At 45.0% G+C, this 14,781-nt stretch overlaps 1 protein-coding gene across 2 annotated transcripts in view; it reads left to right on the top strand.

The window, feature by feature from the left end:
* The first annotated feature begins 1,376 nt into the window (after window positions 1-1,376).
* Window positions 1,377-14,781, top strand: part of LOC138303627 (C-type lectin domain family 2 member B-like) — a 49,400-nt gene continuing 35,995 nt past the window's right edge. The window contains exons 1-2 of one of the 2 annotated variants that reach the window (XM_069242924.1): window positions 1,377-1,599; window positions 12,767-12,880. Coding sequence is in view for 1 of the 2 variants with exons in the window: in XM_069242925.1 (XP_069099026.1) it covers window positions 1,500-1,599; window positions 12,767-12,880 (214 nt within the window). In the remaining variant the exon portion in view is untranslated. The remainder of the gene's footprint in view (window positions 1,600-12,766; window positions 12,881-14,781) is intronic. The other variant, XM_069242925.1, reaches the window with a different exon arrangement.

The raw sequence follows: 14,781 nt of genomic DNA on the forward strand, positions 1-14,781 counted from the left end.
TGCTGAAGGGGCAGAGGGAGGCCGGAGTTTGCCGGTGAACTTATCTGCAGCAGCTCCCGAGAACGGATGAGAATGTACCGACAACGTGGGCTGTACCTGTGATCCCAGAGCCCCAGGAAGCAAGAAAGCAAGGTCTGTGCCCCGCCCCCGGTGCAATCCTTTCTGTGCACTTTGTTGGAGCATCCTATTGTCCCAGTTGCATGCTGGCGAGGCCTTGTCTTGCAGCTCAAGCGTTGATGTGGAAGTTGTTGCTGTGTCATAATCAGGAAATACAAATGTGTGTACGTCTGTTTTAAATACACCAAGCTCTATTTATTGCTGATGCTGTGCGCCCTGCCAAGGTGGCAAAAACATCGCAGGTTGTTTTTTTTTTTCATTTCGAAATATTACTCCTTATGTGCACCTACATTAAAGTGTCTTCTGTTGTAAAATGAGCATATTCTCTGTATTTTTTGTCACGTAGATGTGCATGTGGGCACATATAATGCGTATTATTGTGCGTGCTGTGTTGTTCTGGGTTTATGTGATTTCTGCTTTTGTACCCAGTGGTGTGCTTAGAATTCATGTCAGCGCATTAATTTCAATGTTTAGCAAATTATTTATGCGTCAAGCAAAACTACAAGTCCCAGAATGCAAAGATTCAAGATCAGGACTTAGCGACCTGCTTACATGCGAGATACTTCCGCTGATATGTTTAACGATTGCCATTGAACGCTCTTGACTATGGAAGAAGGAAGAGAACAATGAAAAGGGTTATTACAGCTCTCCACCGGACAGGTCAGCAGGTTATTACAGCTGTACACTGGACAGGTCAGCAGGTTATTACAGCTGTACACGGGTTATTACAGCTCTACACCGGACAGGTCAGCAGTTTATTACAGCTGTACAACGGACAGGTCAGCATTTTATTACAGCTCTACACCGGACTGGTCAGCAGGTTATTACAGCTCTACACATGTTATTACAGCTCTACACCAGACAGGTTGGCAGGTTGTTACAGCTCTAAACGGGACAGGTCAGCAGATTATTACAGCTCTACACCGGACAGGTCAGCAGGTTATTACAAGCTGTACAACGGACAGGTCAGCATGTTATTACAACTCTACACCGGACAGGTCAGCAGGTTATTACAGCTCTATACAGGTTATTACAGCTCTACTCCAGACAGGTCGGCAGGTTATTACAGCTCTACACAGGTTATTACAGATCTACGCCAGACAGTTCGGCAGGTTATTACAGCTCTACACCGGACGGTGAGCAGGTGCAGGGTAGACCATGTGCTTGCACAGCTGATCGTAGAGTACAGTCGAGCATGACTTGTTCGTGCATTTATTTGTGTATAAAAAGCACGTCGTTCTGGTTGGTAGTTGGAAAGGGCTCGTCTCCTCCGCCTCACATGACTCACCCCTAGCATGCGGGCAGTAGTCTGAGGGATGCTCACCCGGAAGTAAACTTCGCATGCCTCAACAGAGCGGCTGCAGGGTTCCTGGGCAGCATCAATGGAGTCCGGTCCGCTGCAGAGACCGGGCCCGGGCGTCGGTGGTAAATACACGGGGATCCCTCAGAGTCCAGAGACCCTCCCGGCGAGCGAAGATCGGGGTAGGTCTGGAAGGGGCTGGCGGGTGGGTGTAAATCATCCAACCGTCCACGCTCAGAGAGAAGGGCAGCTTTGATGATGAAATTACAATGGATGGTGTTTTTTTGGTCTGTCAATCCTCTGTGAAGCAGCTGGACAGCTGCGGGTTTTAAAGTCCGGGGCGTGAGTAGTGAGTGTGAAAAGGGGCTTTGACTCGTTTCATTGTTGCATCAGAATCTTCCTAGGAAAGGATGGGCGTTGACTGCATCCCTATCGTCCAATGAGAGGCGCGGATGAGTCCCATGCCCGGGATTGAGTCCTCCTCCCCCCCTGCCAGGAAGACTCTGAAGGGGGCCGGGCCCTCCGTCACGGGGGCGCCCAGGAAGACTCTGAAGGGGGCCGGGCCCTCCGTCACGGGGGCGCCGGCGGGGCAGGTTTATTGTTTACAAACATCACCACCGAGTGTACGACATTTACTTCCGTTTAAAGCTCTGAGAGCGAATCAAAGGACTCCTCTTTTTTCCTGGCATTGACTCTCCTCTCGTGACTTCTATAAATACCTTCTCACTGCAGACACATGATGTAGGACAGGATGTGGCGTCCCGGCCAGAACTGTCCTTTGGAACCGGGTACCAGGTTCGAGTCTCGGCGTCGAATCAACATCCTGAGGATCTGGCCACATTATTCTTCCCATGACTACAAAAAAAGGAATGTGACCAGCCACTGTGCTGGCAAATAGACATTTTGTTTTCAAGGCGGAGGAGCGTCCCTGTTAGCTCGTTGACATTGAGATTCTGCAGTTTGACTCTCGTGCATTCTCGCCCATTGGGCTGGTTTTCCGTGTTTGCATACAAGACAGAAAGGCTGAGAGCCAGGAGCTACATTTAATTTACTTTTCAAAACTTTGCGTTTTGGTGTCAACATAGTGAACACGCACCTATTTTGCGCCCCTCCCGCCATCAGATGTTGCATTGTGGTTCTTGTAGTTTAGCTTTTAACAGTTTCATGGTTGTTGGAAAAAAAGCATACACAAAGTGTTGTGGCCAAGTGCCAGAATTGACCAGAGGTGTCATACATGACATGGAGCAACCAGTCAGCAATTTTTGGGTTCCCTCTCTTGCATAATGCAATTGAGATTTGGCAATTTGAATCAATTCTTCCTCTGTGTAGTGGAAAGTTTTATACCTAGCTTCACAACACAGTAAAGGTAACTTGGACCCCAGTGGTGCAGCCTTCCCTAACATATGCCAGTAGTAGAAGGGACATCACACACTGTTCACTGGTTGTGCAATCTCCTACTTGTAGGTAACCTCGTTTAGGTGTGGGTACGTGACTTATGTTGACATTTATTTTCTTCCTTTGTTAAACTGTTTGACCTATATTAAAAGTGTATGTGGATGATCTGGAAATGTTTTACTGGTGTTTGCCTACCACAGGACGGGTGTTTCCATCAACCTATTTTGGTGTTCAAACATTGCCCCAGTGAGGTCAGGCATCTTCCCCTGGAATATAAGTACCTCACACATATTGTGAACAATCCCTGCTTCAAAGGGCATGTTCTCCAGCATCAGAAGGGACGGCTCGTAGGGTGATGGGACAAATTTCCTCAGGGCCCACTCTTTAAAGAGGTGTCGCAAAGTAACACTGGTGAGGCTGCCACCATGTGCAGCATGTCTCACAGGGATACTTACTGTAGCCGTAGCCTAGGCTATGATACAGGCGATGCCCACACTGCTGTGCCACACCTGCAGGTGACTGGTTGTGGGCAGTGGGATTTCATAGACCTTGAGAATGCAAAACACATGTCCAACACCAAAGCATCTTCTTCTCACTACCAGCGCCAGTAGCGCAGTGGTAGTGAGGCAGTGAAGTCTGGGCCCCATAGTTCCCGGTGTCCATGTTGGCCCCTGTCTGGAAAAGCATTGCTTTTGAGGCTCAAGAGAACAGCACTGTAGGAAGCTGGCTCTGAATATACTGTATCGAAGTGAAATATAGTGTGCACAGAGTCCAGGGGTTCCCCAGAGGCTAAAGTAGATAATGCTAATGCTCTCTTTGTGGTAGTGCGGTCGAGCAGTTAGGCTTATCAGAGGGTAGTGCAAAGCACTTGTGGCACACACACAGACAATAGAAGAAGCACACACCCAATGACGTAACTCCAGACCAATGGTTTTTATGTAGCAAAAATATCATTTCTTAATTTATTTTTAGAACCACAAGATTCAAGTTGCAGGTAAATACTTCAATATATTCGTATTTCACACATGTATCAACAGTACTTTGTTTGAAATCGATAAGTTATACAGTTTTTGAAATATTGGCAATAATCTGTTTTAAAACTTGACACAGTGCATTTTTCAGAAACCGTTCCTGGGGGGAAGAAAAATTAGATTGATTTGCAGGTAAGTACAACACTTACAGTTCCAGTCTCCTGGGGTTAGGAAGTCCACAGGTGGGGGTTCAAGTTAACCCCAAACACCCACCACCAACAACACAGGGCCGACCGGGTGCAGAGGTCAAAATGTAGGCAAAATTAACGTGGGCTCCTAAAGAGACTAGTGGTACTCTGTTTTAGATCTGCAGGCAGGTAAGTACCAGCGTCTTCAGAGAGGTGACCTGGGGGTTTAGAGGAGCACTGGGGGGCCACAAGTAGGACCCAAACATACACCCTCAGCGGCACTGGGGCGGCCGGTTGCAGGGTGCAAACAAAGCATCGGGTCTCCAATGATTCTCTATGAGGGCCCCCCTGGGGTCACTCAGCTGCTGCAGACGAGGTCCAGGAGGTCATCTCGGGCTGGACAGGGAGGAGGACTGCCTGCTGAATGTTGCTGCACCTGAGGTCGGGTTCTCCAAGGCCTGGAGGCTGCGGGTGCAGTGTGTCTTTAGGCATTGGATATCTTCTTCCTGAGCTTTCGCGGTCAGGGGGGTCCCGGGATTCCCTCTACAGGCGCTGTTGTGGAGGGGTAGAGAGGGCAACCCAGGGTGGGCACTTGCTCGCAACTGCCTGGGGAGCCCCTCTAGCTGTTTGTGCCACCTGGACACGGGCCCTGGGCGTCGAGTGCAGGGTGGTTAGGACTCACGCATTCAAGTTGAGATTGGAGTCCTTGGATGTTATTTCTTTTGGATAGGACCACTGTCCACAGGAGTTCTTGGTCCTTTCGAGTGCAGGGCAGTCCTCAGGAGCGCTGCAGAGGCTGCTGGTCACACTGGATGCATCGCTGTTCTTTTGCAGGTTCTTTGAAGCAGGAGACAGGTCGGTAGGGCTGGGGCCAAAGCAGTTGTCGTCTTCCTTCTTCTCTGCTGGGGGTTTCAGCTATGGAGTCCTTCTTCTCCTTGTCAGGTCACCAGGAATCAGGTGAGGTGGGTTCAGAGAGGCCCTTAAATCCTGCATTTAGGGGGTGTTACAGGGGTCAGAGGGCAGTAACCAATGGCTACTGTCCCTGAGGGTGGCTTCACCCTCCTTGTGCCCACTCCCTTTGGGGAGGGGGCACAGCCCTAATCCTATTGGTCCCTGTCCTCCAAACCAAGATGGAGGATTCTGCAGGGTATATTCTGCACCTTAGGGGTGGTCCTGGCTGGGGTGGTCACTCCTCACTGTTTTCCCTAATCTTCCCGCAGGACTTGCCGCCAAGAGTGGGGCATTGTCTGGGGGGTGGAAGGGGGAGGCAGGCATCTCCACTAGCTGGGTCATGCCTACACTAGCAGTTTGGCTAACATACAGGGGGGCATCTCTAAGATGCCCTCTGTGTGCATTTTTCATTAAATCCGAGGCTGGCATCAGTGGGGGTTTATTGTGCTGAGAAGTTTGATATCAAACTTCCCAGTATTCAGTGAAGCCATTATGGAACTGTGGAGTTCGCAATGACAGACTCCCAGACCATATACTCAATATGGCTACACTGCACTTACAATGTCCAAGAATGGACTTAGACACTGTAGGGGCATATTGCTCATGCAGCTATGCCCTCACCTGTGGTATAGTGCACCCTGCCTTAGGGCTGTAAGGCCTGCTAGAGGGGTGACTTACCTATGACACAGGCAGTGGTTTGTAGGCATGGCACCCAGAGAGGGGTGCCATGTTGACTTTGCCTTTTCTCTCCACCAGCACACACAAGCTGCATAGGAAGTGTACATGTGGTTCGGGAGGGGTCCGCTAGGGCGACATAATACATGCTGCAGCCTTAGGAACCTTCCCTGGCCACAGGGCCCTTAGTACCACTGGTACCTTTTACAAGGGACTTAACTGTGTATCAGGGGTGTGCCAATTGTGGAAACTAAGGTACATATTTTGGGAAAGAACACTGGTGCTGGGGCCTGGTTAGCAGGATCCCAGCACACTTTCAATCAAAGTTGGGTATAACACCAGGCAAAATGTGTGTGTGTGTGGGGGCAGGGGGTAACCATGCAAATAGTGGCACTTTCCTACAAGCACTTAGCTCAGCCTCGACCACCTGCCCTGCTGCAATGTCTCTGGCTGCCACTTTATTTATAGCTGAGATGCAAACTTTTATTTAAAAATGTATTTTGAATTATTTCACCCTAAATTACATCACTGCACTGAGTGGCTTTGTTAGAACTAATGAACTACACCCTTTCTGTTTTTTTTTTTAAATTATCAATAACTCAAGAGTCAAGTCAATTGTTTTGCTTCCCCTGTGTAAGCCTTTATTTTTTTTATAGACAGAGCAACATTTTTATGGTAATCCAAACATTAGCAAGTTTTTGAGTGGTGTTCATCGTCAACTGAATTATGTGAAGGTGTCCTCAGATGTGATGATCATGGAAAAGAAGGAACAGTAAAAAAAAGTAATTGCATAGGGCAAAACAGTTTGGTCAAGTTTGAAATCCAGAATTAGAACAAGGTTTCCGGATTAAACATTGTGCAGTTCAGATGCTGGATGGGTATGGGATTATTTTCCCCCTTCTGCCTTGATGACCGTTTTATCAGTGACCCAAGAGGCAAGTCAGTTGTCTTGTGCCGCCCATTTGAAACCTTTATTATTGTTATGGTTTGAAGCCTATTTGGACATTATACCGGATCTGCATGACAAAAGCCTATATGCAAGGTTTTGTTTCGGCTCCCTGCCACTGATGTCATTGACTCACAGGTGGGGGCCGATTGGTCTCCCTGATATATGCCCTGCTTGTGGCAGCACCTCTGAAACCATTGAACACTTTATGTTCTTCCGCCCAGCTTATGCGAACACGCGATCTAAATAGATTCGCAAGACTTGTAGGGCTATGGGATTTAAGACCTGTTCCTTGGCTCTACGGGTGTTAAAAACTCATAATTCAGCTGATGTAATTCTTCCAGTAAGCAAGTATTTAGTGATAGCCTGGTGTATAGGTTGCCATTTCCAAAAAGCAATTTAAAGTTATTATCTCTTCTTAGAGTTTTATGTGTAATTTGAGCTTTTACTGTTCTAATGTTCTAATGATTTCAAATTAATTTATTGATATGTAGCGGCTGTATTTTACCAAAAATGATTATTTATTCTAGTATCATTGTTAGCTTTGTTTTATGTTGCTTTTATGGTCAATTGATCGAATAAAGCTGTGAGTTGGAGGCAATATTTTGGTTTATTAACAATATACAAGTGAGGTTTTTATTCAGTCCACATCCTGAACTGAATTATTTCAAAGTCCCCTCAAATGAGATTTGTGGAAGGTAAGCCAGGTGTGTATGAGAGTTTGCAGAGCTTCGTCTGGGCGAGGATGTTGAGGGCCTATTCCCAGTTGCAAGAGCAGTGATCGAAATGCATTAAAAAGTATGGGAACTATGATCCAGAGTGCAATGGGGTGGGATCAGCAAGTGTGGGGGCGGGATCAAAGGTGTGGCTAAAAAGATCAAATTACTCTGAAACTATTTTGCTGGTCTTTTAGCTACAGGTAACTGCATATAAAATAATGCACACCATAAATCAAAAATTGGTACAAGTTAAACTAATCAGTGAAAGATGCAATCTTGTGCATTATGAAAGATCTATTGATTAATCCGATCATTGCACGTTTGTGTATGTAACAGAGAACCACAGTAACTTTTGTGTTTTTAGTGTTACGAGGTCTATCATTACACACAATATAAGTTCGGCTGACACAAAAAGTGCAAAAAATGTAGGTTCAAGTTTGGGGGAAAAAAGTGCGTCCAAAATAAAGATTTTAGTAATACTCCGGCTTATCCCAGTGCAGACATTTTTTAAAACTGTCAATTAAAAGCATACACTGCACAGGTCAGTTGGCATCACACTTGAAAAAACTCTAAAAAAAGAATACACCTTGCCCTCACGAAGCTGCAAGTAAACTGCATACATGAAATCCAATACCGACTTCCAAGCAGCCTTTACACTTGCAATTTAACCAACTGGGCATTTATATTTCTTTCAGGCAGCAGACTCCTGGCAAGAAGGCTTGTTTCTTGTTCAGCTGTCTATCCCTGCCTCGGCTTTACTGCACTGGAGTCTCCCTCCCTTCAACTTCAGTTATTAAGGCATCTACATTTTCGGAGGGAACTGTCCAGGGTGGTTGTATTTTAAGGAAAAGTAGGGGAACTTTTTTTTATATCAGATTGAGACAGTATAGGCTTGCCATGCCCCCAGATCCCGCTCTGGTCCAGAGTTGTACCCAAGGCAGTTTGCAGCCTAATGTGAAATGGTTGCCGAGGGTGTTCACAGCATAAAGTGGAGAGAGCAAGGGATATGGTTGGGAAAAAGATGAGATGAGTTAAAGTTTAGGCGCCCAGAGCATATGTAAAAGAATGGAGTCAGACTCAAGACTAAAGTATTGTGAGAAAACAGGCTACTTGGAACAGGTTCAACAAAGGCAGATGCACAGACCCCGTGAGAACCATCCTCACAGAACCATTGGTGATGCTGAATAGATGTTTAGCCCCATTGTAACCATGGATCATGACCTATGTATCCTTCACTGTAAGAATATGGCCGTACAATCCTTCAGTCCCTAGAGAATGTGCCACAGGTCACCAGTGCTTTTATTTCATTAAAAAGAGCCTGGTTCATTCTCTTCTCTCCTTAGCCCCCTCTCTTCAATCATATAATTTTCTTCCCTGTTCTTCTCTCCTTTGTTTCAGCAAATTTCTTTGTTAGGTCCCTTCAGCTTCTTCTTCACCCCCTTGATGCACCCTTCTAGTTTCAGTCCCTTTTTTCACCTTCTCACTTATTCCGCCCCCCCACCCCTTCTCTTCTTGTATGCTCTGGGCCTTGTTCCTGTTCCCTCTCTCCTTTCTCTGGCTTTGTTTCTTTCAAGGCTCTTCTGCACTCCTTGGCGTTTACAAAAATATTAACCTATTTCCGTCAGTGCTGATGTTTTTACTTTATCATTACATTGTCTACTTTATTTGCTTTACTGAGGCTGTATTTCCTTGGCATGCAGGTGTACCTTTTTCCTTCATTATTACCATTTAACCACATTAGACCCTACAGAGAATGGAATGTTAATCATGGAGCAAGGAGCCTTTTGGACTTAAGAAAAGCTTCCCAGCCTTAAAGCAATCAAGAAGGGTTTGAAGCACATTGAGACCAGTGGGGTGATGTAGGTTTTATTATAAAACTACATACTCCATCTTCTTGGATCTCACCTGAGACAACACATGTGTTGTCACTTGCAAAATCTTTTGTTAATGTAACTGAAAAGGGACTTGGAGCCTGCCCATTACTTACAATTGGTTTGCCTCATTGTCCCTCTTATTTCCTTGCTTTTTATTTGTCAGTGTGTGTTGGTTTCATTTTGTCTTTGTCTCTTCCCTGAAGTATGTACCAAGTACTGATTAATTGTTTTATTGCTGCACTTTTGTTGCTCCTGCTCGGACTAAGGTACTTTTTTTTTTCTTGTCAACCTTGCTTCCTTGTTGCTGTTGGTTCCCTTTGTTGTTCTTTGTTCCCTCGTACCTTCACCCTTCTCTGACAAAATGCTTTATCTTTCATATAATAACCAAAAGGCAGGAGGCCGTGAGGACCGGTTTAGATCCTGGGCATTTAGCAATATTACAAAGAAAGGGTTATTGCTACACCATACAATGAAGGCCACACTATACTGTACAATGAGAGGTCATACCCTATTACTCATCGACAGGACACTCCATACCATTCTATATAGTGACAGGCCATATTATACTATACTATGACAGGCCATTCTATACCTTAGTTTACAATGACAGGCCATACCATACTATAACTTACCATACAATGACAGGCCATGCCATACTGTGCAATAACATACCATACTATAACTTTCCATACCATACGATGACAGGCCATCCCATACTATATTATACAATGACGGGCCATACCATACCATACCATACTATACAATAAATGGACCATATCATATCGGACCATGCTCTACAACATAACTAGAAATAAAAATTGACAAAGCCAACAGATCTCACATAGGGGAAAGCTATTGGCATTGCCACGGCTTCTTTTTTTTACTCTTGCAGTAGGGGTATTCTAAAGAAATGTTAAAAAAAATAATTCTACTCCACACAATTTTAACAGTTTAAAGGGACCAATACCAAACTTACACACCCACACATGCAGGGAAAAGAGCACAGGAAGATACTGCTCAGTGATCTATGGCAAAGCCTGCCACTTAGTATGGGTGAGGAGACCACGTCCTTTTAAACAAAAGCTTGTACATGGTTTTGCACCTTCCGGCCAGTCACAGCCCTTTATGTTGTATGGACATTTGGGAGATGGTACTGTGCAGCTTTGAGATCCCATCTCTCTCCCACTTGTCCTTGTGAAATTATTTATCCAGAGCACACACAGCTGTTATGTTTTCGTATATGCTTGCAACCATTCCTGTAACATTTTGAGCAGAACACATGCAATGTGCTTTTACATTTCCGTTCAGAGTTTTCTGCATGAAATGATTTATTTTTTTGCCGTTTTTAGGTCTTGGCTAGACAAAGCTTTCGCTGTCTCGAAGAGACATGTCTTCTGTCGTGGGCTTACTGGCTGCCCGTCTCTTACCATTGGTGAAGTTCAGCGTCACTCACATTTTCTTTGATGCCATTCGTTATGGCTTTCGGGCGTCAAGCCACGTGCTTTGTTTTTGACCTCCCATAGCGCATCTCCTTCCACTGCTCCCGGTTTTCGGAGCTACTTTTCTCTTTGTTTTGAAGCACTCCATAGGAGTACTTGGGTTTTCAAACCATCTCCCGTGTCCGTGGTGATGCTTTTCTGTTTAACCCCTCTGCCCCCGTCTGCTTCCTCTCTACCCTCCCTCTGCTCTTGCCCACTCATGTAGAACATACCTGTATACATGTGTGAACACATGTGCATAAGCTATGCATGTTTGTACACATAGACACATGTAGGTGTGCATAAAGTAATGCACTTCTTATAAAGTGGTTGAATTACGAACAGAACTTGCTGCCAAAAATGACAAGGCAAGCTACGTTTTACACAGAACACGCAGGTACATGAATAGAAATGTCTTACTGTTCTCATTTTGAGTTTGTTGTTGATAACACCCACTTACGAAGTTCAGTGATATGCAGGTGTAATTGCCTCTTTTCGTCTCGTTTTTGTTTAATCGCAGTGTAAGATTACAGCAAATTATAAGCAGCGATGTGCGGTAAGCGGCTCCCCTCTCCCACTCCTTGTCTGAGAGCCGCCGAGCAGCGTCTGCGAGCCGCAGCCTTTTCAGAGATTCAAAGACGTTTGTAGCCTCGGGCCGCGCATTCAACGCAGAGCTCCAAGCAGGGCGGGAGCCGCAACCGAAGCTGGAATACGAGTTTTACTTTCTCCCTTCTCCGGGTTGCTGCTTTTCTCTTTCACCCCTCTGCCCCGTCTGTTTCTTCTCTACCCTGCCCTTCATTGTGTTCAGCTTTCCCCCACCCACCTCCCTGCCTTTTATTACAGTTATCGCTGTGTGAAGCTCTTATCTGCTCTGCGATCAGCCGACTCGAGTTTACAACAAGAGTCCGTTATAATCCGGCAGCATGCGTACCAGGCAGAGACCCCGCTGTAAAGGCATATTCCATGCATGTGGTTAAAAAACATTAACATTCATTACACCAATAGCTCTCGGATTGCAGCAACCTATTGGCTTTACCAATGCTTGTTATATAGTGCAAACAAGACCCAAAAATATCGGATCACTTTACACGAGTACCAATTACATTGCACAAGGCCACATTATTTTTTTTTGTATATAAGCACTTTGAAAATAAGTGATTTTCTCAGAATCACAAGATGTCGAGTAACGTCACATCCTATTTGGGAAAGAAAATTCAAAAGGCTTACCTTTGAGGAAGACATTAATCTCCCCACAGTCGTCGTACTCTTCTTGTTCCCAGGTGCACACAGGCTCACAGCCTATCACAGCGCTGCTGTCACCAGCATGACAGTAGCAACTTGATTGGTCTGAGGGGCCTGCTTCGCTGCTCAGACTGAGAATGGGAGCCTGGGCTTGTTCTCCATTCGGTTGTGCAATACAGCTTGGTAGAGAACATGCAAAGTGCGCATGTCTGTTTGGTGGACCCAACATGGCCGGCCAAACGGACATAGGCACTTTGTGCGGCACATACCCCTCATCCAGTCCTCTTTCGGCCTCCTCCCTCCAGCCCTTCCCCGGACCCTTCTCCCAGGAAAAATAAAGTGATAATAAAATAGCGTTATTATCATTTTATTTTTTCTTTCCCCACAATCCAGTGGGGTGAAGCTCCTCAGCCTTAGTGGAGGAGCCGCCCCTTGGAACCACCAATGTTTTTCATGCAAATAAAACTCTAGAATGGACACAGTGGGCCTGATTACAACTTTGGAGGACGGTGTTAAACCGTCCCAAAAGTGGTGGATATACCACCTACCGTATTACGAGTTCCATAGGATATAATGGACTCGTAACACGGTAGGTGGTATATCCTCCACTTTTGGGACGGTTTAACACCGTCCTCCAAAGTTGTAATCAGGCCCAGTGTTCCTTGAAGGTCTCCTTCGCACTGATGTTCTGAGATGTATCGACCTGAGGCTGCACACCCCTGCAGACAGCCTGTGGTTACCGCTGTTGCCAAAAAAAAAAAAAACATTTTCTTGTGGCTCCGCCCGCTTCAACCAAGTTGCTGCACCACCCGTTCAGTGAGCCAGCCACAGGCACGCTGCAGTTTGACCAATGAATGTGTATTAATTTCATTTTGCTTATTAACCATTATGTTGTGTTTAATTCCTGAAGGAGGAATTGGAAATTCACCCCGCCTGCAGACGAGAGTTGCCAGACCCAGCCACCTCTTTCCCATTATTGGAATTCTGTGCGCTGCTGTAGTTGCCCTGGTTGTTTACTGTGGTGGTAAGTTGGCATTATTATTTACGGGTCAGATGTATTGTGTAAATTACAGACCCATTGGGATGCAGTCTTCGTATTGTGCTTTCCCGCTCTGCACTGCAGATCACCACCCCAGAAACAATGGTTGGAGTATAAAATACAGCTGATGGTCCTCTGGGACACGGGCCAGATTTTGATACATGTTAATGTCGCGAGAGGTCCAAGTAATGCATTAATGGCCCTGATGTTAATCGGTCCCTTATGACTTATGTATATTTTGATTGAGCTAGGTAGACCAAACAGTTTTGTCTCTTAGTTTTCATTATTTACATTAGAAGACTAACAGGTTTAATTTAACAGTTGTCCCTGTTTTATTTATTTACAAAACATAACAAATGTATATCTTGAAGAGTCTGTCTTAAGTTTAACGTATAAAGTTTAACGTATAAAGGCTGAAATTATGCGTCCTATTAAGGTAAATTATCTAGCAACAAATATAATATGTAATTAGAGGCATGTAGGCCTCTTACTGAGTGGCATTACCTAAGTATTTTGCGATTGGTACATAAAGCATTTCAGTGCTATAAAGGTGGCCTTTGTTTCTTAAAGAAAAGTATAATTTTTCACCATATCCTGAACAAAAGGTTATTCTCTCACAAATGCCTGTATTGAAAAGGAGCACGGGGGCACTACAAAATTTTCCATTCTTTCTTTCTCTCCTATTAAAAAGTTTTTGTAACACCAATAACAAGCATACAGGTACAAATTTATTATATCAAAAGGTATGCCTCATTTATTTGGTATATTCCAGCTATGTTCCAAACCCTAGTGCACGGTTTGTCTTTACACGGTTTTCACATTTAATAAGCTCCCTTTTACATTAAGAAAGAGTCCTACAGAGAAGTCTGATAAAAATCGTATTGAACATGAAAGTGCCTCTAGACATCTGATCCTGAAAAGAGGTACAACATGACTGGGCTTTGGTTAAGCTTTAAAAATATGTGCAGCATAATTGGGCTGTGTCTAAGCTGTGAAAAGAGGTGCAGCAAGATTGGGCTACTTCTAAGTTATGCAAGAGGTGCAGCATGATTGGGCTACGTCTAAGCTATGAAAAGAGGTGCAGCATGACTGGGCTTTGTCTAAGCTGTAAAAAGATGTGCAGCATGATTGGGCTACGTCTAAGCTATGGAAGAGGTGCAGCATGATTGGGCTACATCTAAGCTATGGAAGAGGTGCAGCATGATTGGGCTACATCTAAGCTATGGAAGAGGTGCAGCATGATTGGGCTACGTCTAAGCTATGGAAGAGGTGCAGCATGATTGGGCTACATCTAAGCTATGGAAGAGGTGCAGCATGATTGATCTGTGTCTATGCTATAGACAGAGGTGCAGAATGATTGGGCTATGTCTAAGCTGTGTAAAGAGGTGCAGCATGATTAGACTACGCCTAAACTGTGAACAAAAAGGGGCAGCATGATTGGACTATGTCTAAGCTTTGAGTGCCCCCTTGAAGTAACTGCAGCTTTGATCAGAGTGGTGTTAGGTAAACAAGGATTTGCATGAACAGAGAAACACACCATTTAATTGATTAAAATTCAAGCTATTGTGTCAAGAATTTTCAGTTCTATTAAGGACACGGAGGCGAGGATTATGCTTCTCTGTCCGTTCTGTTCCAGTGTAAACTAAACAAACAACAATACAATAGATATACAATGCAGAAAAAAGTACTTATCTTTGGTTGCACAGCAGCAAAGAAGGAGGAAGGACTTTTGTTGTGTTGACTCTTATAGAGGAGAGCAGGCCTGGGATTGGTCAGGCTGGACTACAAGTGCTCTTGGGAAATGTAGTTTTAGTTTTTTCTGTAAGTTTATTGACTGCTGTTTAATGGACAGTAAAGAAAGAGAAGCATAATCCGAAGCCTCCGGT

Source organism: Pleurodeles waltl, chromosome 7, assembly GCF_031143425.1.
Source record: "Pleurodeles waltl isolate 20211129_DDA chromosome 7, aPleWal1.hap1.20221129, whole genome shotgun sequence".
Lineage (NCBI taxonomy): Eukaryota > Metazoa > Chordata > Amphibia > Caudata > Salamandridae > Pleurodeles > Pleurodeles waltl.